This window comes from Magnusiomyces paraingens (genome assembly GCF_902498895.1).
Source record: "Magnusiomyces paraingens strain CBS 517.90 genome assembly, contig: contig4, whole genome shotgun sequence".
Classification (NCBI taxonomy): domain Eukaryota; kingdom Fungi; phylum Ascomycota; class Dipodascomycetes; order Dipodascales; family Dipodascaceae; genus Magnusiomyces; species Magnusiomyces paraingens.
The window spans coordinates 2,762,770-2,786,640 of record NW_022474070.1 but is presented as its reverse complement, the minus strand read 5'-3'; the positions used below and the strand labels follow the sequence as shown (position 1 = coordinate 2,786,640).

General features: G+C 39.1%; 13 protein-coding genes across 13 annotated transcripts; 9 read left to right on the top strand and 4 right to left on the bottom strand.

Moving 5' to 3' along the window:
• Positions 1 to 21: 21 nt before the first annotated feature.
• SAPINGB_P005609 (uncharacterized protein) lies at positions 22 to 1,283 on the bottom strand (the record flags this gene model as incomplete). The annotated part of the gene is made up of 2 exons (XM_032000323.1): positions 22 to 1,106; positions 1,157 to 1,283. The coding sequence occupies 2 exons, from the start codon at positions 1,281 to 1,283 to the stop codon at positions 22 to 24; spliced, it is 1,212 nt and encodes a 403-aa protein (XP_031856214.1).
• A 598-nt stretch (positions 1,284 to 1,881) lies between these two features.
• SAPINGB_P005608 (uncharacterized protein) lies at positions 1,882 to 2,409 on the top strand (the record flags this gene model as incomplete). Its single annotated transcript, XM_032000322.1, has 1 exon — positions 1,882 to 2,409. One exon carries the CDS (start codon positions 1,882 to 1,884, stop codon positions 2,407 to 2,409), a length of 528 nt encoding a protein of 175 aa, XP_031856213.1.
• Positions 2,410 to 2,740: 331 nt separating this feature from the next.
• On the top strand, positions 2,741 to 5,911 carry SAPINGB_P005607 (uncharacterized protein; the record flags this gene model as incomplete). Its single annotated transcript, XM_032000321.1, has 1 exon — positions 2,741 to 5,911. The coding sequence occupies one exon, from the start codon at positions 2,741 to 2,743 to the stop codon at positions 5,909 to 5,911; it is 3,171 nt and encodes a 1,056-aa protein (XP_031856212.1).
• Positions 5,912 to 6,077: 166 nt separating this feature from the next.
• On the bottom strand, positions 6,078 to 6,629 carry SAPINGB_P005606 (uncharacterized protein; the record flags this gene model as incomplete). The annotated part of the gene is made up of 2 exons (XM_032000320.1): positions 6,078 to 6,162; positions 6,238 to 6,629. 2 exons carry the CDS (start codon positions 6,627 to 6,629, stop codon positions 6,078 to 6,080), a joined length of 477 nt encoding a protein of 158 aa, XP_031856211.1.
• Positions 6,630 to 7,163: 534 nt separating this feature from the next.
• SAPINGB_P005605 (uncharacterized protein) lies at positions 7,164 to 8,147 on the top strand (the record flags this gene model as incomplete). The annotated part of the gene is made up of 1 exon (XM_032000319.1): positions 7,164 to 8,147. One exon carries the CDS (start codon positions 7,164 to 7,166, stop codon positions 8,145 to 8,147), a length of 984 nt encoding a protein of 327 aa, XP_031856210.1.
• An 883-nt stretch (positions 8,148 to 9,030) lies between these two features.
• SAPINGB_P005604 (uncharacterized protein) lies at positions 9,031 to 9,780 on the top strand (the record flags this gene model as incomplete). Its single annotated transcript, XM_032000318.1, has 3 exons — positions 9,031 to 9,061; positions 9,119 to 9,287; positions 9,354 to 9,780. 3 exons carry the CDS (start codon positions 9,031 to 9,033, stop codon positions 9,778 to 9,780), a joined length of 627 nt encoding a protein of 208 aa, XP_031856209.1.
• Positions 9,781 to 9,798: 18 nt separating this feature from the next.
• Positions 9,799 to 10,503, bottom strand: SAPINGB_P005603 (uncharacterized protein; the record flags this gene model as incomplete). Its single annotated transcript, XM_032000317.1, has 1 exon — positions 9,799 to 10,503. One exon carries the CDS (start codon positions 10,501 to 10,503, stop codon positions 9,799 to 9,801), a length of 705 nt encoding a protein of 234 aa, XP_031856208.1.
• Positions 10,504 to 10,791: 288 nt separating this feature from the next.
• Positions 10,792 to 12,183, top strand: SAPINGB_P005602 (uncharacterized protein; the record flags this gene model as incomplete). Its single annotated transcript, XM_032000316.1, has 2 exons — positions 10,792 to 10,984; positions 11,066 to 12,183. 2 exons carry the CDS (start codon positions 10,792 to 10,794, stop codon positions 12,181 to 12,183), a joined length of 1,311 nt encoding a protein of 436 aa, XP_031856207.1.
• Positions 12,184 to 14,012: 1,829 nt separating this feature from the next.
• On the top strand, positions 14,013 to 15,650 carry SAPINGB_P005601 (uncharacterized protein; the record flags this gene model as incomplete). Its single annotated transcript, XM_032000315.1, has 1 exon — positions 14,013 to 15,650. One exon carries the CDS (start codon positions 14,013 to 14,015, stop codon positions 15,648 to 15,650), a length of 1,638 nt encoding a protein of 545 aa, XP_031856206.1.
• Positions 15,651 to 17,058: 1,408 nt separating this feature from the next.
• On the top strand, positions 17,059 to 18,213 carry SAPINGB_P005600 (uncharacterized protein; the record flags this gene model as incomplete). The annotated part of the gene is made up of 1 exon (XM_032000314.1): positions 17,059 to 18,213. The coding sequence occupies one exon, from the start codon at positions 17,059 to 17,061 to the stop codon at positions 18,211 to 18,213; it is 1,155 nt and encodes a 384-aa protein (XP_031856205.1).
• A 1,154-nt stretch (positions 18,214 to 19,367) lies between these two features.
• On the top strand, positions 19,368 to 20,981 carry SAPINGB_P005599 (uncharacterized protein; the record flags this gene model as incomplete). Its single annotated transcript, XM_032000313.1, has 1 exon — positions 19,368 to 20,981. The coding sequence occupies one exon, from the start codon at positions 19,368 to 19,370 to the stop codon at positions 20,979 to 20,981; it is 1,614 nt and encodes a 537-aa protein (XP_031856204.1).
• Positions 20,982 to 21,110: 129 nt separating this feature from the next.
• Positions 21,111 to 21,659, bottom strand: SAPINGB_P005598 (uncharacterized protein; the record flags this gene model as incomplete). The annotated part of the gene is made up of 2 exons (XM_032000312.1): positions 21,111 to 21,256; positions 21,353 to 21,659. 2 exons carry the CDS (start codon positions 21,657 to 21,659, stop codon positions 21,111 to 21,113), a joined length of 453 nt encoding a protein of 150 aa, XP_031856203.1.
• Positions 21,660 to 22,155: 496 nt separating this feature from the next.
• On the top strand, positions 22,156 to 23,557 carry SAPINGB_P005597 (uncharacterized protein; the record flags this gene model as incomplete). The annotated part of the gene is made up of 2 exons (XM_032000311.1): positions 22,156 to 22,853; positions 22,951 to 23,557. The coding sequence occupies 2 exons, from the start codon at positions 22,156 to 22,158 to the stop codon at positions 23,555 to 23,557; spliced, it is 1,305 nt and encodes a 434-aa protein (XP_031856202.1).
• Between the last annotated feature and the right edge of the window lie 314 nt (positions 23,558 to 23,871).

The window sequence follows — 23,871 nt, the reverse complement described above, 5'->3', positions numbered from 1 at the left end:
ATCATTATATATGTTAATATTCTAAATAGAAGTTTTATTCAGAGCTTCACCAACCTGCTCTACTTCGGATTTGGAACTAGAGCTAGGGACAGAAGAATCAGATCCTTCGGTTTTAGCTCCAGGGTATCTAGTGCCAATCTTCTTGGCCTTCTTTGGCTTTTTTGTTTGTTCAGGAGGAGGATAAGCCTTCTTTTCAAGTTCTTGAAACTCAGCATCAGCTTCAAATTCTTTTCTAATAGGTTCCAATAAGGTATTGATAGAGTCAGTGACACCAATCTTAAGGTCTTGAGGAGAAAGCTTTTGGGATTCGTAATCTTGCTTCAGCTCATCAATAGTAGAATAGTTCAATGGGCCACCGTATTGCTCTGGACGGTTAATGTGGAAAAGAGGCTTTCCGGTGGAGATTTCAGAAATGGGCAAAACAACATATTCGACAAACGAAATAAGGCCGTTTCCTTCAACAATGCCAGGAGCGGCAAAAGCAGAACCAATCTTTTTCTTAACCTGCTTAGGCTCTTCGAGTAAATCAATTTTGGAATTAGGGTCAGATGCAGACATCTTTCCACCTTGGGTCAGACCAGGCACCATGGGGTTCATAAGATGCGCACGCTTCTTGTAACCAATGGTAGGAAGTTGTTCTTCAGCAAGAACAAAAATTTTGCGTTGATCAAGACCACCAAATTGTGCATCAACATCAAGGTATTGTTCATCAAGTGCTTGCATGATGGGATAAATGAGGCCAGAAAGAAGTGGGTTGGAAACTTGCTTAACGACGTCGGCACCAGCACGTTTAGCGTCGTTTTGGGAAACGACATTAGCCATTCGGAAAATGTCGAGAGTGTAGTCGCCATTAAGCTGATAAGAACGACCAATAGTAAACTTAAGTTTCTCAATGGGAACACCAATAGAAGATAAAATGGTCTTGACTATACGTTCATAGTACTGTGAACGGAACTCAACGAGTTCAAGAGGGGCCTTCATATTATCCAAAAAGGCGTGAAGGTCAGCCAAGAGGATGGTCACTTCGGCGCCGGCCTTCAAGAAGTGAGCAATTTTGGTCATGGGGACAAAGTAACCACAGTGGGGACGTCCAGTAGGAGCGGTACCTAGAGAGTTAGCATATTGATGAGATTTTCAATTAGACGCATGTACCTACCCCAATAGATCTTCAAAGGTCTCTTTTCAACCTCAAGGACTTCCTTGATGATTTGACCATTAAGAACCTCCTGAAGGTTCTTAGTAATGAGATCGTACTTTTCTTCTGGAGTTAGATCAGTAGCCATTTTGGTATATGAAGAGATTTTTACAGAGAGAAATCAAGGAGAAGAAGAAAAGAAGCTGGCACTATATTTGTGATATGGTATGGCCAGCAGTTGCTACCTTTATATATATATATATATATATACTGTGGATGTGATTAAAAAAAAAATTTAAGGAGGAGCAGAGAACCCTTCTTAAAAGAAAATTCGTAAAGACTCACACACATGCATGACACTTGTGAAAGATCAGACCCTAACCCAGATGTTACCAAGCATAAATCCAAAACAAAAGCGCCTTGCAAGACGTTATAAGAAGAGCAGGCATAACTTCTTTCTGAAACAAATTGCATCAATAGTAAAGCCTGATTGATGGCTTGATGAATTGATTGATTGGAATTCAAACGCTTTGTCTTTTAAAATACCTTGCAACTTCCTGTACATTAAAAGTTTCTGGTTCTTGCAGTAAACGTTGATGTAATGTAATGTAATGCAATGATATTTTATTGAAAAACTGGAGTTGTAACAACAGCCCAAATTTTTTCAGCTTCACCACCCATTTTTTTTCCACCACCAAGTCCTCCTCAAGGCTGCCCCGCCATCGACATTACCATTAAATCAAAGAATGAGCACTTCCACTTCTCCACCTGTAGGAAAAGAAACTATAGTCCCCATAATTGAGGGTCATGGTCAGCAAAATGCCGAACCCCTTTATGTGCGCTACTACTCTGGCCATCAAGGCCGCTTCGGACACGAGTTTTTAGAATTTGATATCCGCACAAACAGTGACGGCAAATCAGGTCTACTACGCTACGCAAACAATTCTAATTACAAAAACGACACACTGATAAAAAAAAATGTCACTATAAGCCCGGCGGTTCTGAATGAAGTGCGGCGGATAGTCAAGGAAAGTGAGATAGAACTGGAAAGCGACGAGCGGTGGCCCGAAAAAAATCGAGACGGCAAGCAGGAGCTCGAGATCAGACTAGGGAAATACCATATTGCGTTTGAAACGGCTAAAATCGGCTCCCTGAACGACGTGCAGAATAGTGATGATCCAGAAGGTCTGCGTGTATTTTACTACTTGGTAAACGATCTGAAGGCTTTAGTGTTTTCACTTATTTCATTGCATTTTAAAATCAAGCCTGTATAATAATTAGAAAAAAGAAATAAATAAGAAACTTGTTGTTGTTGTTTTTTAAAATACCTGTATTGTTGTATTTAAGGTTTTTAACGAGAGAGGTTTGTTTATTTGTTTGTTTACATTTTAGCTTCATGATTTAAATGACAACATTTATAAAAAAAATTTTTTGTTAAGTAAAAAAAACTTGACTTCTTCTTTTTCTTCCCTAAAGATTCCTTTTGGGGTTTCAAAATTTTTATCTTAATTCTTTTTTTTTTGTTATTATTCTACATTTTGTTTATTTACAAGCCATATTCGTTTTTGCCTCTACTATCTTTGGTTGTAAAAACAAATTTTCTCCATGTCCAGATCATCGTCATCCAAAAATGACGCTTCCAACAGCAACGTGTCTTCCGGAGCAAGACTGGGATCTTTAAAGTCAGGTACTTTATTTGGGAAACCCGTCAATAAAAAGCCTAACCTGCTCAATAGTTTCTCCTACAACAACTCACATTCCTCTTCTCTTAACTTCTCCTCCTTTAAGCCTTCGGTAACTACAAAATCTGTTTTCGATCGCTATAATAACACCCATGATAGTGCAAGTTCAAAGCGCACTTTAACTACCCCTGTGTCCAGTATACCCTCTTTGGACGCTAAGCCATTGACACGAGATGAGCTGCATGTTGTGAGCAAACTTGAGATTGTCTTCACAAGCGTTCCTACCAAAATGTTGCACTATGCTGTTCGTCAGAAGCAAACATTTGAGCGGGCTGCAGATTGGCTAGAAGATCAAGATGAGCTGTCAAGCATCCGCCCAGCTTCAATAGCTGCTGTCAATCAAAGTTTCACTAGTAACATTTCGAAAAGGGAATCACCATTTTCTAGTACCTTGACATCAAAAAGAGAAGTTTCGAAACCTCATAAATCTATCCGAGAAAAGTTTAGTGCATCAAATAATTCCAAACCTGCTAAACGCAACGATAGTCTTGAAGAAATAGTACCCCCTCAGAAAAGAAAACGGCGGCTTTTAAAGAGACCTAATTCACCTGTCGTTTTATCCGACAAGGACGAGGATAGTAGTGAGGTAGATGACGAAGATGATATTGTTTATACGGGGTCTCGGAAAAAGAAATCACACACCAATCCTGCATCTAAACGAAGACTTTTAAAGAAATCAGAGTCATCGTCGCCAATTGAGCTATCGGAAGACGATTCCGATGGTATTGTTGAATATAAACTTGAAGAGGAAGAAGTTGATTTCGATACTCGTATTCTTCAATTTTTAAACACTGCATCACTCGAAGACATTGCGGATATTTCAGCAGCAGAGCTGCCTGTAGTAAAAGCCCTTGTGGATGCCCGACCCTTTAATACTTTAGATGATGCAAGATTAGTCACAGATCCTTTTCAGAAAAAGTCTTCAAGGTCGAAAACAACTGGCGAAAAAATTGTGGACGCCTGCTCTTCAACGTTAAAGGGTTATGACGCTGTTGATTCGCTTATACAGAAATGCGAAGAACTTGGTAAACAAGTTTCTCGAGATGTCGCTAAGTGGGGTATCAGTATTTTTGGTGAAAAGGGCGAAATCTCGTCCAGACCTACTGATCCAGATGTTGAAATGACTGACCAAGAAAATGAAGACGATGAAATCACTTCTAGGTCTCGCTTTCGACGCAGAAATGTTATTAATACCCAAGTTTCAAAATCTTCAAAATCTTCAAAATCTTCAAAATCTGAGGGCAATGGAGGATTTTTCAGTGATCCTCCTACACTTTTGGGACCAGATGTTACCCTTAAAGATTATCAGCAAGTTGGTATCAACTGGCTTTCTCTTCTTTACAGGAAAAAACTCTCGTGTATTTTAGCTGACGAAATGGGTTTGGGCAAAACATGTCAAGTTATTTCATTTTTGGCACACTTAAAAGAAATTGGCAAGAACGGCCCACATTTGGTTGTTGTTCCTTCCTCCACCCTTGAAAACTGGCTTCGTGAGTTTCAAAAGTTTTGTCCATCCTTAGTTGTTGAGCCTTATTATGGGAGTCAGGGTGAGCGTGCAGACATTCGAGATGCTCTTAGCGGTCCCGATGCCTCTAATTTTGACGTTATGATTACTACATATAATCTAGCCTGTGGATCACCTGCAGACTTTTCATTTCTAAAGCATCAAAAGTTCAATGTATGTGTGTATGACGAGGGTCATATGCTGAAGAACAGCTTGTCAGAGAGATACAATAAACTCATGAGGTTAAATGCTCGTTTTAGACTTCTCTTGACTGGTACGCCTCTTCAAAATAATCTTAAGGAATTAATTTCCTTATTAGCATTCATTTTACCAGACATTTTTGTTTCTCGAAAAGACGACTTGTCTGTCATTTTTAAGCATAAGGCTCGATCTACTACTCAGTCAACCAGGGACTCTTCTCCTTCCATGTCGTCAGCCGCTGCGTCACCAGACCCTAGTGGAATAGAAACAAGTGCCAACAATACCCCTGTGCCTGAAAATGGCAAGGATCCTTTATTGTCGGAACAACGAATTGCTCGTGCAAAAACTATGATGACGCCCTTTGTTTTGCGACGGAAAAAAGAGCAGGTACTTCAGAATCTGCCTCCAAAGACACATTCGATTGAATATTGCGATCTTACTGATCAACAAAAAGTTATTTACGATCGCGAGCTTGAAATCAGCAGAGCTGCTATTCGAGCTCGCATGGCTGGCGAGAAAAACGCCAAAGTTGTTGGTAATGTGTTGATGCGGCTCCGCAAAGCATCTTTGCATCACTTGCTTTTCCGTGAAATTTACAACAATTCGGTTATTCACAAAATGTCTCAGGAAATTTTGAAGGAGCCTCGATACCTCGATGCAAACCAGCAATTTATTTTTGAAGATATGGGGGTTATGACTGATGCTGAGCTCAATAAACTTTCTGAAGATTTTCCTTCTATTTCTCATCACCGATTGTCTCAAGATGAATGGCTCAATAGCGGTAAGATTGAAAAGCTCAAAGAGCTTTTACCGGAAATGAAGTCTCGGGGGGATCGAGTGCTTATCTTTTCACAGTTTACGCAAATGCTTGACATTTTGGAACGCGTTCTCAACAACATGGGCATTACCTTTTTGCGCATGGACGGTCAAACGCCTGTCGACATGCGCCAGGATATGATTGACAAATTCTACGAAGAAAAGGATATTACCGTCTTTTTGCTTTCTACAAAGGCTGGTGGTTTTGGTATCAATTTGACTTGTGCCAACGTTGTTATCATTTACGACCTGAGCTTCAATCCCCATGACGACAAGCAAGCAGAAGATCGAGCGCACCGTGTTGGTCAAACTCGAAATGTACAAGTGATCCGGTTAATAACACGAAACACAATTGAGGAAAATATTTTGGAACTTGCCAATACAAAACTTGCTCTTGATCGTAGCATTAGCGGAGAAACTGAGACGGAAAGTGAGAAAACTAGTGAGAAAAATGCATTGTTCATTGCAGATCAGTTATTTCAAGATGTCGAAAATAAAAATGTCGAAAAATAATTTGTACATTTATAGTTAGAATTCGAATATACAGTTTTTTTTTCAATTTTTTTTTTATTCCGAATGATTTAATATATAGATTTTTTTCTAGCCATGAATAAAATTAGTGCAAATATTGTTATAAATGTAGCAAAGGAGTGATGATGGGATATTGATTATGGTATGTTTATCGTTGAGTACGCTCGGAAACATCATCAAAAAGAACGACCCGGCCAGTGGGAATAGATCTAGGGCCAACCTCAGCAACAGCACTATAAATGAGTTAGTAAAAAAAAAAATAAAAACTTTGGTCCATTTTTAATATGGAAATGTTTTTTTTAGCATACTTAATGTTAGAAGGAACGGTGTACTGTGGCTTTTCTGTGATTGATCTCTCAAAAAGCTTGTCCTTTCGGAATTTCTCGAGTTCGGCAACGCCCTGCTCCCAGTTCTTCTCGGTTTCTTCGACCTTGGTAGAAGGAACAAGCCAGTCGCCAATAATAGACTTTCCAGTCTTGGAGTTGAATTTGTCGTTCAAAAGAAGAGCAGTGGTGAAAGTAGTAAAAGCGACGAGAAAGATAGAAGTCTTGTTGAAAAGCGACTCTGGAGGGTATTCCGGGTCATGGTGGCCGTGGCCAAAGCGCTTAGCTGCAGCCGGCGAGGATTTTGGCAGAGCGGTAGCACGGTGTGTGAGGGCCGACGAGGCAGCAAGTCTTCGGGAAGCAATTTTTCGAATCATACTGGAAGATTGGATGAAATGTATATGTGTGTGAGGATGTTTGTTTGTCGAGAGAGTCCTATCGTGTGGGAAATGGGAGGTGGAAGGGGAAGTGTTGGCTACAGAGAAAAATCGTAAAACCAATGTATTGCGTTGGAGAACCAATCAGCAGAGCTCCAATAACGACGACCTTTTTTTTTTTTGTTAAATAAAGCAGTCGAGGGGTTTTAATTTGGGTTGTTACTTTTTCCTGTCACAAAGTTGTTACAATCTTTTATCCCCTAGCCCTAGCACAAGCACAAGCACAAGTACAAGTTTAGCTTGATATCTAAGATATATGGTATTTTCACAGTTTCCTTGTATATTTACATTTTTTGTTTAAAGAATCTAAGGAAATGGTAAGCTGGTTGCAATTGACCGTGGCGCAAATGATTTACTTACAGCCCCATTCTTGATAAGACAACTGTGCATGCTTTTGGTTCAAATGGATCTGGGCAGTTAGGCCTTGGCCATGTTGAAGATACAGATACACCCCAGCCTGTTTTGCTACCATTTATGTCTAACGATAGACTCTCATCTTCTATTAAAATATCCTGTGGTGGGAACCATACTATTCTTGTTGATATCAATCGAGGCATGGCTTACGGTTCCGGTGATAATGGCTCGCATCAGCTTGGTCTTGATGGAATTCAATATACCTCTTTTGTACCATTGTCAAACAACCCTGACGGTAATGAGATAGTAAAATGGGTGGCCGCTGCAACCACCTGGGAGGCCTCGGCGTTAGTGGATGCGCGTGGATTTATCTATACAAGTGGTTTAGGTCTACATGGCGAACTGGGGAGTCCCGAATTCAACTCTCGTAAAAGCAATGAATGTTTTTCTCGGGTTGGTAACGTACAGGTATCCTCGCAGGTGATTAAGACTGCAGCCGGGTTACGACACATTTTGCTTCTTTGTGAAAATGGTGACGTCTGGGGCTGGGGTGCCAATCGAAAGGGCCAGGTTGGTTATAGGGATGCTATAGTATCACTTCCTCGTAAGATTGCGACTGGAATTAAAGACATAGGATGCGGTAAAGATTTTAGTGTTCTTTTGAATAAGAACAATACACTAAAAGTGCTGGGAAGCCCACGGCATTTGGATGAACACTTCTACAATTTAGTTGATTCCACAGCGTTTCAACTAGAGGTAATGGCAGTTGCTTGGACCAGCATACATCTGCTGATGAGAGATTCTCAGGGGAAACAAAGTATACAGTCCTTTGGCAACAACTCGCATGGACAGCTATACAAACATTCTGGTGACAACCATGAGTTTTTGGTAATTGCGGCTGGTACAGAGCATTATCTTGCAGTAGAGTTAAGCTCTGAATCATGGACTATTTACTCGTGGGGTTGGGGCGAGCATGGCAACTGCGGAAGTCAGTATAAAGAGGCGGACACAAAGTCACTCTTTAAAGTATGTGAGTTTGACAGGAGCTTAAGCCAGCCCATGATACATGGCGGCTACTCGAGCAGTTGGATTATTACAGAATAAAATAATTTATGCAATGTACCGGGGATCTTCTTTTTTAAAATACATCAGGACGCTGGTTTAAAAAAAAAAGTCAGAGCCAGTAGATTAAACAATATGTATTGTCCCGGTAATTTTTCTACGGCAGGTGTATCGAATAATCCTAGTAGGAAAAATAGACTAAACCTCAGTAAGAAAAATGAATTCCTACTGGAAGGGTTCATCTCTAGGTGTTATTTTTCTTAGCCTGCCTTTGGTTGAAAAAGGAAAGAAAAAAAAAAAAAAAAAAAAAAAAGGAAGAAGAAAACAAAAAGTTGAAAATTTTTTGAAGGCTTGAAAAAAAAAAAAAAAAAAAAAAAGCATTTAGCAGTAAGGATGTTGATTTGATCACATGACCAATGATATTTGCCCTAACTATAGTTTGCAACAAGAGCGACTATTGAAAATGCAACAACAAACCATTCAATTTGAACATTTTTTATGATTCCAAAGAGTTTTTTGATAGAAACAGTTTGTTTTGAAAAAGCTTATGCCCTTAAATGCATTTATTTATTTATTTATTTATTTATTTTTTCTTCTTTCTCCTTCCCTCCCACCCCAATCTGACACCATTTATCTTGGATCATTGTTGGATTGGTTTTGGTTGTGATTACATAATTTCTTATGTTTTTAAGAATATTTACTCCATATTTTGGTGGAACCTTCGAAAAACTTCCGTATTGTTCCAAGCAAACCCATGTGTGTTGGACCGCAAAGGCAATAAAAACGGCCTGTTTCTCCAAATATTTTTGTTTTGTTTTGTTTTTATCCAAATCTTATCTTTTTTTTCGCAATATTTACCTTAATCTCTTCAGTTTATCATAAGTAATTTTACATTTTAATATAATCATAATCATAATCATAAAAAATGTTTGGAATAATAGCGGCAGGACGACAAAGTATGTTTTGTTTGCTATAAAAAAAATACCTGGTATAATACTAACTAATATATCAAGTGCAGGCAGTTAATCAAATTGAAGCGACCAAGTTCGTTCTTTCAATTGAAAATTCGGCAAAAATACATCACATTGTGGTCTTTTTACTACCAAACATGAATCTAGACCCAAACGTTGCAGCGTCAGTATATTTCCAGCTGCCAGGGAAAGATTTCCAACTATTAGGAGCGTAAGTGTGAATTTATTTTAAAGTTTCTTGACTTGTAAAAGGCCTCCTACTAACTGATAATAATAGGATTTCCAACGATAAGCCATCAGCAATTTTTAAAATCAACAACAATGTGCTCAAGCCATCGAGCGGGGTGTATGACCTGGACGATATGATGGATGTGGGCGATGGCGTTGCGGATCCCAATTACGTCATCAACATTGGTATTTCGCTGGAACCCATGAGTTCTGTCGAGCAAGCCATGGCCGCGCAGAAGCAACAAACTGCGCTACCGTCAAATGTTCCCATTCCATCAATTGCAGAGTCCAATGCGTCGTCAAATCCAATGGTCGTTGGGCAAGTCGCAACCAAAATATACGAGAACGCATACAACTTTATGGGCGGGTTTATTACGCCTGACGGGCGGGTACCCATGAAAGCTTTTGAAGAGTGGTGGAACAAGTTCCGGACCAAAATTCAAAATAACCCGAGATATTTAGAAGAGTCGTCATAATGAAATATATATATAATATCAAGAGTTCTTGTTTTGATTGTTTTCTTCTTTTCTGCTTTCATTGCTACTAATTCCAGTACTGGAAACTTTGGAAATTTCCTGGACTCTTGCTACTTTTGCGGCAGTGATTGCGGCTTGAGATCGTACCTGACCAATGACCTGCATTAGCTCAGTGTTGGGAAGCAAGAGTGCACCGCTGAGACGCATTGCCGGATTATTTGTAAGACTATTTTTAAGATGTCTTGTAATTTTACGTTGGGTTTTATTTCGTGCAAACTGGCGTTGATATGTTGAAAGCAACGCGTTTAGTTTTTCACTGAGTTGAACGTCCTTGAGTTGGCCGCTTTCCAAAACAATGGTTGTTATTTTGAGGAGCTTGTGATGGGGTATGGCGCTGTAGCGAAAGGTGTAATATTTCTTGAGAGTTTCAGGAGTGAAATTGGATAAGCATTCTATCTGGGCAAGGGCTGATCTGTTAATGAATTTGAGTGACTTGTTTTCAATGTCAAGGAACTGGAAAGAGATGTGGTTGATTGCTTGGTTCATAAAGATGTTACTAAAAAGAGCTTTGCGCCGCGCATTAAGTTTCTTGATGGCGCGTTTCTTGTGTTTTTCAAAAAGGGAGATATTGTCAGCATTAGAGTTAGTTGTTAATGGAGACGATATCTCGCGTGTCTGAGCTGAGATGAATCCTTTGACATGGGAAAACCGGTTCGAGTTCATTATTTTTTTTTTTTATTTGAAAGAAGGATCGAGAAGAGATTTTTTGTAAATTTAAAAATGCATTTTGTTGGTATTATTAAATTTATTGACACGTGATTTTGATGTAATATAACTGTTACATGTATGGGTAATCTTCTAAAATCCATATTTTGGACCCGTAGCCTTTTAGATTTTTTTTTAATTTTTTTAATTTTTTTAATTTATTTTTTTTTTTTTTCAGAAATTTACTTGATATTTTTCTCTCTTTTTTTATTTTTTTGGTTTACTAGTGCACTAATAAGAATAATAATGAAGCCACAGCTTTTATTACTTTCTACTTTATCCGTTGTGATTGCATCTTTACCTGTGGATTCAGTTGAAATTCGTGTTCGTGGTGACTCAGTTTGTTCATTAAAAGAAGGAAAAGAAACATGTTACCCAAAAGTTTTTGAGCCATCTTCCAAGTGGCAAGAGATTTTGCCTGGTCAAGAAATCCCTGCAGGTGAGTAAATGAAAAAAAAAGGGAATACATGTATATATTAACGTCAAGCAGGTCTTCATGTAAGAATGAATGTTGAAACAGGGCTACGAGAAGCTAAACTTCTTGATTCCGGTGACGGAAGCGAAGTCAACGCTGTGGAAGTCAAGTTGCCCGATACTGAAGCTGTTGTGAAGGAGCTCAATAATGTGGAGTACGAGGATCTCACACAGCAATCGGAGGTTGATTTGTTGGCAGAGATTCCCGAGGTGGAAGAGGAAGACAGTGAAGCCGATAAAGAGCTACGTGATAAGATTCGACTATCGAGTTCAAGTGGCCAAGCTGGGCAGCTTTACGAGTCGATTGAGAACATTAAGAAATACCAAAAGATTGAGCCTCGGATACTTTCTCAGTCGCTGGAAGTTCTTGCTGATTTGGGACATGAGCTAGAGTTTGGCGAAAGAATTGTAAGCAGAAATACTAAGGAGCTGCTTGAGATTATTCAAAAGAAGCAGATTCCACCGCATATTCGGGAAATTGCAGCAAGGGCTTTGGGTGCGTCAATGCGGAATAACCCAGGAGCATTGGCCAAGGTTGCTGATCAGGGAATTGTGAAGTCGCTGTTGGAGACGATTGATTCATCTGACAATGACAAGTTGAGTGGTCGATTGATTTATGCTCTAGGAAGCGTTGTAGGCACTGGGGAAGGGTCTGATTTGATGGGGAAGCATGATGCGGAGTACCTTGAAGGCCGTGGTGGTGAAGTGTTTCGCCGGGCGTTTGATGAGGGCACTGGTGAGCTAAAGCGCAAGATTAGCACGTTTGTGTTTGATCGGGCTCTCAAGTTGGCCTGGCCTGACAAGGAGTTTTCTGAATGGTCAGACACGTTTCAGGGAGCACTTGTGAAGAAGAGCTTGAATGGAGAGGACAAATTGCGGGTATTTGAAGCGCTTACTCAGATTCAAGAGTATATGGTAGATCGAAGTGAAACTGGTAGTGGAGGGGCTGGAGAAGGAAGAATTGTCAAGAGAGATGTTGCAGAGATGCTTCCTGTACGAGATGACTTTTTGCAATGGCTTGCCAAGGAGGCTGACGAGTACAGAGACCGTCAAGCCATTAATGATGATGATGATATAGAGGAGCAATTCAAAGAGATATTGTTACAGTCTCGTCATAGTGTGTTTGGTAATCCGATGGCTGGTCGTAAGAATGAAGAATTGTAAATATAGATAGAAAGAAAGAAATAAAGATGGATTATTTAAATTTCATTTATCCTTCATCCTTCATCCTTCATCCTTCATCCTTCATCCTTCATCCTTCATCCTTCATCCTTCATCCATCATGATGGATAAATGAAATTTTTTGCAAATTAGTAATTTGAACAAGGGTATTTCTGAAAAACAATGAGCGGCAACAGGGACCCGTGGTTAATTTTGACAGTTTGGGGAGATTCTGGGGTAAATAAATAAGGTGGTGGTTTAGATTTCTGATGGTGGTGGTTGTGATGATAATAATGTTGATGATGATGATGATGATGATGTAGTATGCTGCGGCTGCGGTTGCTGGTATGGTGCCATAAAGCCGAGATACTTTAAAAAAAAAAAGGCGCTCCATGGAAGAATCGGCAGCAGCCGTGGTATATATTTTTTTTTTTTCGCGGGGTGAAGGGAGCCTCGGAAAAACAGTGGAACAATTGGTTTTTTATTTATTTTTATTTATTTATTTTAAGCAAAGAAAAAGGTCTGGGGAAATAAACTTTTATTTTTTTGGTAAACTGGGGTCCCCTCGGTAACACGGGATTTTCGGGAATATTAACTAGTGGGAAAATATGATAGTAGGAGGGAAAAAGGAATCCGCGGATAATTTAATGCATTTTTTTTTTTTTTTTCAAGAGCCTAGGCTAAGCCTTTAATTTTTGGTGGCGTTGTGGCGCGCAGAAAGGTTTTAAAACAACCGAAAAGGGTAATGCAGACGCACTAAAAAAGATGACTAAATGATGATATAACGTAAAATATGGGGTAATTACGTAAGTTTTAAAGATTAGGTAACACCGGTGATTAGTCCGAGAGCCGAGCTAGCTCTAATAGTAGTAGTTAGTAGTAGTAGAAGTAATAGTAGATAGTAGAAGCAAAAAAAAAAAAATATGAAATAAATATTTTGAAAAAAAAAGTCCGGGCGGTTTGTTCAAAGACAGGACATAAACATTGGAATCAATAGAAGTAGCTAGAAGACTTGAGTCATTGGTTATCCCCAGAATTTAGAATCGAGGTTTTAGAAATGACAATGAATAAAAAAAAAAAAAAAAGTATATCTTCAATTGAAAAGATAAGTCCTATGACAATCAACATTCTTTTTTTAATATCTGGAACTGCTGCAGCTGCTGCTGCTGTAATAGCAGCAACAACAACGACAACAACAATAACAATAACAATAACAATGGCCTCCTTAGGTGTTTTAATTTCTCAATCACAGAAATCAGCATCTCGTTTAAGGGACGACGGCTTTTTTTTTTTTTTTTTTAATTATTTTTTTTTAAATTCCTTTGTCGTGCGATATGGACCAATGGTAAAGGCTCCTCGGGCCAATGGCGGGGAGGTGGCTTTCCTGAAACAAAGTCTCGTGTCCTTCAGTTGGCAGTAGGCAGTAGGCAGTTTGCTAAATATTTTTATGGTGGCTAAATAACATTAGCATATAGTCATACTTTAACACATCTGTAACACCAGTGTAATAAACAGCCAATCTATTCCCCATATATCCGTGGAAGATTTTTTAACTGGCCTATGAAAAATTCCTGCTGCCGCCCAACGAAACCTCCATAATCCCGGTCTCATAAAAACAAAAAAAAAATAATAAGGTCTGTCCCTTTGGCCCAAAAAAATACATAAAATATATACATCGATATAGAAATAAAATAACAAAAAAAAAAAAAAAAAGAGAAAAGTATATAAGTAAAGCCAATTCCCCCAAGTTTTTTCTAATTTTTTCTTTTCCTTTTTCTCCACAAATTTTTTTTTTCTATTCTATATCCCCCCCATACATTAAAATATCAAAAATGACCAAGATCGACATTCAAGCTGAACAGAAGGCTTTCGAGCAGGAAGTCAAGGAGATTGAACAATGGTGGTCCGAGCCCAGATGGAAGGCCACCAAGCGTATCTACACTGCCGCTGAGATTGCTAAGAAGAGAGGTACCATCCCCTCTGCTTTCCGTTCTTCCGTCCAGGCCAAGAAGCTCTACAAGCTCCTCGAGGACCACTGGGCTAACAAGACTGCTTCTTTCACCTACGGTGCCCTCGACCCCGTCCAGGTCACACAGATGGCCAAGTACCTCGACACTGTCTACGTCTCCGGCTGGCAATCTTCTTCTACCGCTTCTACCTCCAACGAGCCCTCTCCCGATCTCGCTGACTACCCTATGGACACTGTCCCCAACAAGGTTGAGCACCTCTGGTATGCTCAGCTTTTCCACGACAGAAAGCAACACGAGGAGCGCATGAACCTCACCCCTGCTCAGCGTGCCGAGCTCCCCTACACTGACTACTTGAGACCTATCATTGCCGATGCCGACACTGGCCACGGTGGTCTCACTGCTGTTTTCAAGCTTACCAAGATGTTCATTGAGCGTGGTGCTGCCGGTATCCACGTTGAGGATCAGGCCCCTGGTACCAAGAAGTGCGGCCACATGGCCGGTAAGGTCTTGGTTCCCATCCAGGAGCACATTTCTCGTCTCGTTGCCATCCGTGCTTCCGCTGACGTTTTCGGCTCTGACCTCCTTGCTGTTGCCAGAACCGACTCTGAGGCTGCCACCCTTATTACCTCCACCATTGACTACAGAGACCACTATTTCATTGTTGGCTCCACCAACCCTGATCTCCCTCCCTTGATTGAGCTCACCACCGCTGCTGAGGAGCGTGGTGCCTTTGGCGCTGAGCTCCAGAAGATTGAGGAAGACTGGGTTGCCAGTGCTGGCCTTAAGCTCTTCTCTCAGGCTGTCATTGATGAGATCAATGCCGGCTCTTACCCCAACAAGGCTGCTCTCATTGCTGAGTTTACCTCCAAGGTTGGTCCTCTCACCAACACCCCTAACAAGGAAGCCCGTGCTCTTGCCCGCAAGCTCCTTGGCAAGGATATTTACTTCAACTGGGAGGCTCCCCGTGTCCGTGAGGGCTACTACAGATACCAGGGTGGCACTCAGTGCGCTGTCAACCGTGCTCGCGCCTACGCTCCCTACGCTGACCTCATCTGGATGGAGTCTAAGCTCCCTGATTACGCTCAGGCTAAGGAGTTTGCTGACGGTGTCCGTGCTGCCTATCCTGACCAGTGGCTCGCTTACAACCTTTCTCCTTCCTTCAACTGGACCAAGGCTATGTCCCCCTCTGATCAGGAGACTTACATCTCTCGTCTCGCCAAGCTTGGTTATGTCTGGCAATTCATCACTCTTGCTGGTCTCCACACCAACGCTCTCATTTCTGACACTTTTGCCAAGGGTTACAGCCAGATTGGCATGAAGGCTTACGGTTCTTTCATCCAGCAGCCTGAGATTGACAATGGTGTCGATGTTGTTAAGCACCAGAAGTGGTCCGGTGCCGAGTACATTGACAACATTCTTAAGATGATTACTGGTGGTGTTTCTTCCACTGCTGCCATGGGTGCCGGTGTCACTGAGGACCAGTTCAAGAGCAAGATCTAAGCTGCTTGGATTTTAAAATGAAGATTTTTGATGACTTGTACGTAAAAAAATAATGAATTTAAAAAAGTTAAAGAATTAAACGTTTTGATTGGTCAATTGCTGTAGTCTGGGCTAATTTTTTTTTTTTGGTCTGTTGACCCTCCAAATAATTTTTTTAAATAATTTTTTTTTGAGGGGATACAAAGAACTGGGTATATATATAGACTACCCATTATGTGAGGGACTGGGAAAGATTTGAGAAATGGAGACTGTCATTTTGCAATTGATTTTAAAGCTGGTAGATGTGTAAAACACATGATTTGGAGTTTATGATATTTTTTATTTGTTTGGCATTTTTGATGTTTTACAAGAGAATATCCTCTAATGAAGTTACCCATAATGGATTTATATGAAATCGGATTTGAAAATAATTTATGATTTAGAGACATATGAAGGCAGAGAAGTTTTGAATCATAATGTCTACAGTGAATTTTTTATTTTTTTTTCCAGTTATTCGAATCATTTAAAGAAAGAAAGAAAGAAAGAAAAAAAAAAAAAAAAAAAAAAAACGACATTTACAATATCAAAAGTTTACTTTGATGATACATTTATTTTTATTTTTTTTTGAAAAATTTTAAGTGTGGAGTGCATGGATGACATAAGTTGATTTGTGGGGGAGAAATAATAATAAAAAGATATAAAAAAAAAAGAATGGAAAGCCAATAATAATATTTAATTATTTATTTAATCAATATAATTAAAGAACTTGACAATATATATATATATATATATATATATACCATTCAATCAAATATCAAGCATGCTTTTAAACGGCCTTTTTAGAAGAAGGGGAGTGGGAAGTCAGAACAAAGCATGCATGGGGGAGTATTACCGAATGGATCAAAGTCATCCGAAACCAACAACAACAAAAAAAAAAAAAAAAAAGAAAAGGCATGTCAGATTGATATGAAAATTTATGGTCATTTAAAGAGGAAAAGGAAGAAGATGAATTTTGAAGAAGATGTTGTTTGAAATGATAAATTGGTACTCAAGTACTAAAGGGTTGGGGGTTGTGAACAAAAAAAAAAATAAGACCCTGAGTTATGATCTGGATAAGATGTTTAAGATGAGGTTAGTGGGGGGGGGAAGAGTGGAAAAAAGATATTTGGAAATAGTTGAAAATATTGCAACAAATCAAAATCTGTAAATCTTCACAAGGAGAACTTTGATGATGATGCCGATTGAAATTAAGTATCCAGTTTTAATGACTGCTTTTATAGAAAATAATTAAAAAAAAAAAAAAAAACTATAAATAAACTCTTAAACGGTTTCTTTTTTTTTTTATTTTTTTAATCTTCATTTCTTTTAAAAAAAAAAAAATTTTTTTTTCTTCATCTTCATTTTTTTTTTTTTTCCTATTACATCTACAATGACCTCCAAAATCATCAATGAAGAGCCCCATCGCCGATATAACCCATTGACTAAAAGTTGGGTTCTTGTCTCGCCGCATCGAGCAAAACGGCCTTGGCAAGGCCAGCAGGAAGCCCCACAAAAGGATGACCGCCCTCAATATGATCCCAAGTGTTATTTGTGTCCTGGAAATACACGCATACAAGGTGACAAGAACCCGCAATACGATGGGACTTTTGTATTTCGCAATGATTTTTCTGCTGTACGAACCAAACATGAGTTGGAGGGAGAATATGGAATTGATCAAGTGGCTGCAGCATGTAACGAAAAGGTAACGAGCAATGATAATAATAATAATAATGATGATGATGATGATAACTCATTGTTTAAATCAGAACAAATGACGGGCAAATGTGTTGTGATTTGCTTTTCTCCACGACATGACCAGACACTGGCCAAAATGAGCTTACAAGAACTGAAGCGTGTGGTTAAAGTATGGCAAGATGTGTATCGAGAAGCGGTGGCAGATCCTGAGATTGGGTATTGCCTTACTTTTGAAAACAAGGGCGCAGCTATGGGGTGTTCAAACCCACACCCACATGGACAAGCATGGATGACGAGTGTTGTACCTGAGGAACCCGCGGTTGAAAGAGCTTCGATGGCTGAATACTGGAGACGAAGAAAAAGTGAAGGAGGGGCAGGATTACTTGGTGATTATGTTGCTCAAGAGGTAAAGAGAGGAGAACGGGTAGTTTTTGCCAATGGTGGGTTTGCAGCTGTTGTTCCTTACTGGGCGGTATGGCCGTTTGAAGTTCTTGTGATTGCACGACGATCCGGTGTGACAAATGTAACTGAGCTGGCTGAGCAGGAAGTGGCTGATTTGGCTGAGGTGTTATCTCAGGTGACCATTCGGTATGATAATTTGTTCCAGACCAATTTCCCATACTCTATGGGGCTTCATCAGGCTCCGACAGGAGAAGGGCAGCTACATAAAGAGGAGGAAAAAGGAGCTGACCACTTGCATTTACATTTTTACCCGCCATTGCTACGGTCTGCGACTGTAAAGAAGTTTTTGGTTGGGTTTGAGATGCTGGGGATGCCTCAAAGGGATTTGACTGCAGAGAAAGCCGCAGCCATGTTGCGGGAAGTTTCAGGGACAGAGCGGTATGAATAAATGTTTATTAACCATGGTTAAATTTAAATTTAATTATAATTATAATTATAATTATAACTGGGTTGGAATTTTAAAATAGATTTAAGATGGCATGTGCAACTATATATATAATAAAAATAATGAAAAAAAATATTAAAATAAATGGTTTAGTAAGTCCGGGAATTGAGGTGCCGGCCGTGCGCGCGGGATTCACGGAAAAGGGGTGCTGGGGGGGGAGAGAACAGCAAGAGTTGTTGGGTGCGGTTAAAGAGGGATTGACTATAGTGCTTTGTTTTGATTTATTTATTTATTTTTTTGTTAAACTTGAAGTTATTGAATTGATAATTGAATTGATTGAATTAATTTTCAATGAATGAAATCGAGGTCAATTGGGAAGTTTAAAAGGTTTTTTTTTTTTTTTTTTATGGAGTAAAATGTTATTTTAAATGTAAAGTCACGTTAACTAACTATTTATCTAACTAGTTAGTTAGTTATTTAGTTAATATTTTTATGAAAATTTTGATTGATTTCGGCCGTCTTCGGGGAAAGTTTAGGCTGACTCAGGAAGATTTGAAAAAAAATTGAAAAGTTGAATATATTCAAGTTGAATACCAATGACAAGCCTCAACTTTAGTTGTTGCAACTTTGCGGCAGCTTTCATTGGACCAAAGCTAACTTTTGAGCTTTTAAAAAAATTTAAAAATTTAAAAATTTCTTGCCACCACCACCACCTAAAGCTTATAGTTTTAAAAAAAATTTTCCATATTTATTTATTTATTTAATTAGTTAGTATATATATATATATAAAATAAAATCATCAATCAATCAATCAATCAATTAATCAATTAATCAAATTGTTTTTTTATTTAAAAAAAAAAAAAAAAAAAAACCACCAAAATTTTTGCAAAAGCCCTCGTGTATTGAAATTTCTCTCATCGGGAAAACCAGCCACTTTAATTTTTTTTTTCTTTTCCTCCCAACAACAACAACAACAAAACTAAAAAAAAAAAAAAAACAATAAAAACCTGGGAAAATCCACTTTTGGTGACTTTTTTTTTTTTTTTTTTGTTTCTTCCTTAATTATTTATTTCTATTAAATCTTTCAATTCTTTTTTTATTTATTTATATATATATATATATAATATACATCTACACTTTCTTACAACATATACAAAATGATTCGCATTTTGGCAAAACAGCCAATTCTAACTCAAACAGAGTCTAGAGCTCTCGGCCGCTCCTCTGCAATCGCTTTAACAGCATCATCATCATCATCATCATCATCTACAATCTCTTATTCCCGCTCATACTCTTCAACTACACAATCACAGCTGTCTCAATTAAACCCTTCAAATCACCCAGTCTCTCTTCTTTTCCAAAGTACCATCGGTGCCACTGCTCTTCGCACAAATAGAATTGATCTTCTGCGACCGCTACTCGCCTCCAATGCCCGCTTTAACTCTTCAAAGCCCTCCCCTAGTAAACCTACTGCTGAAGCAAAGCCCACAGAAACCGCCGTGGCTTCTCCTGCCCAAACAACTCCTGATACCACTACCCCTCCTGCTCCTGAAAAGAAACTCACCATTTGGGAAAAAGTTAAGCATGAGGCCCAGCACTACTGGGATGGAACCAAGCTGCTTGGATACGAAATCAAGGTCTCTACAAAACTAGTCGCTAAAATGGCTGCAGGCTACGAACTTACCCGCCGTGAAGACCGCCAACTCCAACGTACCCTCCAAGACATTACCCGTCTCGTTCCCTTTGCCATGTTTGTCATTATCCCCTTTGCCGAACTCCTCCTTCCTGTTGCTCTTAAGCTCTTCCCCAATCTCCTTCCCTCCACCTACGAGTCCATTAAGGATAAAGAGGCCAAGACAAAGAAGCTCCGAAAGACCAGAGACAATGTCTCCACCTTCTTAAGGAAAACCCTCTCGGAGAGTGGCATGCGTCTTCCTGATACCGTCACCCCAGAAGAACGTGAAAAGTTTGCCCTCTTCTTCCATAAAATTCACTCAAGTGTTGAAACCCCCTCAAACGAGCTCGTCGTTTCTGTCGCCCGCTTGTTTAAAGATGACCTGGTCCTCGACAACTTGTCTCGACCTCAGCTCATTGCTATGACCCGCTACATGAACATGCAAGCCGTCGGAACAAATGTCATTATCCGCTACCAAATCCGTTACCGCATGCGTCAGATTATGCGTGATGACCGTGCCATTGACTACGAAGGTGTCGAGTCTCTCACTGTCCCTGAACTCCAGAGCGCTGCTGCCTCCCGTGGTATTAAGACTTATGGTGTTTCCCCTGCACGTCTTCGTGATGATCTCCGCACTTGGCTTGACCTCAGACTGAGACAACGTGTCCCTCCTACCTTGCTCGTCCTGAGTAGTGCCTTTAACTATGGTGAAGCTGATACTGTCGAGACTTACTATGATGCTCTTCGAGCTGTTCTTTCTGCTCTCCCTGAGGAAGTGTTCCATGAGGCTGAGCTTGATATTAGTTCCGATGCCGCTACTCACAAGCAGCGTCTTGAGGTTATTAAGGAGCAACAAGAGCTTATTAAAGATGAAAATCAGCAGCAACAGGATAGTGGTAGCATTGTTGGTGTCAAGGATAACCTTTCTCTTGATGAAGAGCAAAATGCTGCTGCTGCATCTGCTGCCGCTGCCGCTGCTGCTGCTGCCGAGCCTACTACCGAGGCTCCTAAGGCTGAGACTGAAGCCCCTAAGGCTGAGACTGAAGCTCCCAAGGCTGAAGCCCCAAAAGCTACTATTGAGGAAAAGTCCAAATAAATATATAATACAATAGATTAAACGTAAATATACAAGAAAGATAAACAAGAACAAAAAAAAAAGGATTAATAATAATAATAATAATAATAATAATAATAATAATAATAATAAACCGCTGATTCCCATGGATTAGTGTTTAGTGGCTTCTCCGCTATAACCTGTGCTGCCAAATCCTCCTGCCCCACGTTGAGTCTCAGGTAGTGATTCGACAACCTGGATCTCAGGAGTTCGAATAATTTCCAAAATAAGCTGAGCAATTCTGTCTCCTCGAGCAACTAAAAAAAAAAACAAGTTAGAAAGAATAAGGTATTTTTTTTTCAAATAATTTTATATTTTATATTTTTTTATTTTTATTTTTATTTTCAACATACTCTCATAATCGACATTTGAATGGTTGAATAAAACAACCTTTAAAGGGCCTCTATAATCGGCATCAATAACTCCGGCACCTGTATCAATTCCATGCTTTGCAGCAAGGCCAGATCGAGGAGCAATGCGTGCATATGTATCTTCTGGAATAGCAATTGAAATGTCAGTTTCAACAATTCCCCAACCTTTTGCTGGTAAAGTTTTCGCTTCTGAGCTAAAAATATCGTATCCTGCAGCAGAAGCTGATCCACGGAGAGGAGCACGAGCATATTCAGAAAGAAGTTTAACATGGAACCCGGTGATTGACATTTTTGATTTTTTGATTTTTGATTTTTTTGTTTTGTTTTAGGGGGGTTTAAATTTATAAAATGGATGTGAATTAAATGAATGAAAAGAGATGTGGAATATTAATTGATGAAAGAAAGAATGTAGGAATGAATAATTGTTTTGTTTTGTTTTGTTTTGTTTTGTTTTTTTTTCAAAGTAATAATAAACAAACAAAAGATTTAGAAGAAGTTGGCCCAAATAGGCAATTCGGTAAACACGGCGGGTTCAATAAATCCGCACATTAAAAAGAACCGGGTAACTCATTCCTATAATATTCCACGTGACTAAATGTTTAATATATTTTTTTAATATACATTAATGATTTAACTTTCATAAGAAATAGTGTAATTCCCTTATTTTTATTTTATTTTATTTTATTTTATTTTATTTTTTTACTTCTCCACATTATCTTAAAACGCGTCTTGATTTTAGGTGTTGTTGTTGTTGTTGTTGTTGATATAATAACTATATAATCCCAATGCCAATAAATTTTACCAATCTTATAAATAACAACAAATCTGCTGAAATTCTTGATGTTGTTCTTACTGGTGCTCTTGTTGTAGGCTCATGCACGTTGATGATCCGGATCATGATTGCACAGAGCAGGTATTGGGAAGCTGTTTTTGAAAATTTTGTTGAATATCCTGAAGGGGTTAAAGATGAACCACCAGCAACTCTACTACCATCAGAACAAGATGATGAAGCCAATGAATCTAGCAATGGGTGGCATTGGTTTAATGGATGGCCAGGGATGCGTGAGTTTCTTTTCCGAGAACAATTTGGGTTTTTTTTCCTACGAAACTCTTCTTTAGACTTGGCTAGTGCGCGACAGTTTTTAAATGCACATAGTCTGGGCCAAATTTTTGAAAACTTTTCTACCACAGGTTCCGAAAACACAGCTTGGAGAGAGGTTGAAGAAAATGAAGATAATGAAGATAATGATGGTGAACAGCATCAGCATCAGCATCAGCATCAGCATCAGCATCAGCATCAGCATCAGCATCAGCATCAGCAACAACAACAACAGCAGCAACAAGGTGAAGGAAGATCAGGAGAACAGAGGATAGAAAAAGATACAATTTCTTTAAACCCAACTTTACGGTATGAACGGAGCGATGTACCTGTAGAAACACTAATCTATCTTATGGACAAGAGTGGTCCCGATATTAAATACAAGTAAGTTCAATTATTTTTATTTTTATTTTTATTTTTTTTCTCTTCATCAAAACTGACAAATAAGTGCCTTTAATATATTTCTAAAACGCGTGTTGAGAGATCGATCAACAGTCAAGCGTCTTATCCATGATCTTATGAATGTGGACGACTTGGATCGCTGGGAATTGGCACTTGTGGCACTCAACAAGCCTACTGTTCTAATCAAATATATGTATATTGATAAGGCAGTTGCATATATATTTTCATTTACATTTGTGTTACCAGTTTTACGTGGACTATCGACCATGGCTCGCATGGATCCGGTTAAGCTGACAGGTTTGCATTTTTATTGTGCGTCAACGGCTTTAGAATTGTTTTATACAATGTATGATATATTAGTACTGGATGAAGAGGGACCAGAGTGGGAGTTAGTAGCATCTGTCATTTCAAACCGACCTTCAATAAACCAGGAAACATTGGCTTCAGAATGGTATACATTTGAACGACACCAAGAACTTTTGTCTACAATTAAGAGAAAGTATAGTCGGTTTGCTCGCAACTATCGCAAAAATCTAGGCCGTTCAATGTTGCCCATAGAGCCTGTTGAGTATATGGATGATTTTACAATTAAGCGCAAGATGCAGAATCCTATCACCAAGTTTGCCATGAATTTTGTTGGGTTGGAAATTAGAATGGGTATTTTGCCAGATTATAATCTGCCATAACTATAAAAATCTTTAATGATTATTTAAAGCATTTAAAGCATCATGATGTTTTCATCACACCCACCCCATCTTACAAACTCTTTAAACAACGTCATATCCGGTTAGTAATAACCAACATCTCTGCCAAACTTACCCATAAATTCTTTACCGGGTAGTTGTTAATTTTTTTTTTTTTTTTAAAATAAAAAAAAAAAATACATGTCTTTGTTGGTGGATGTCATGACTGCCTTTAAAAGGGGGGGGGGAGGAGGAGGACAAAAAAAAAAAAAAAAAATTCAACTTGCAGCGGCTTTTTTTTTTTGTTTAGCTGTTTA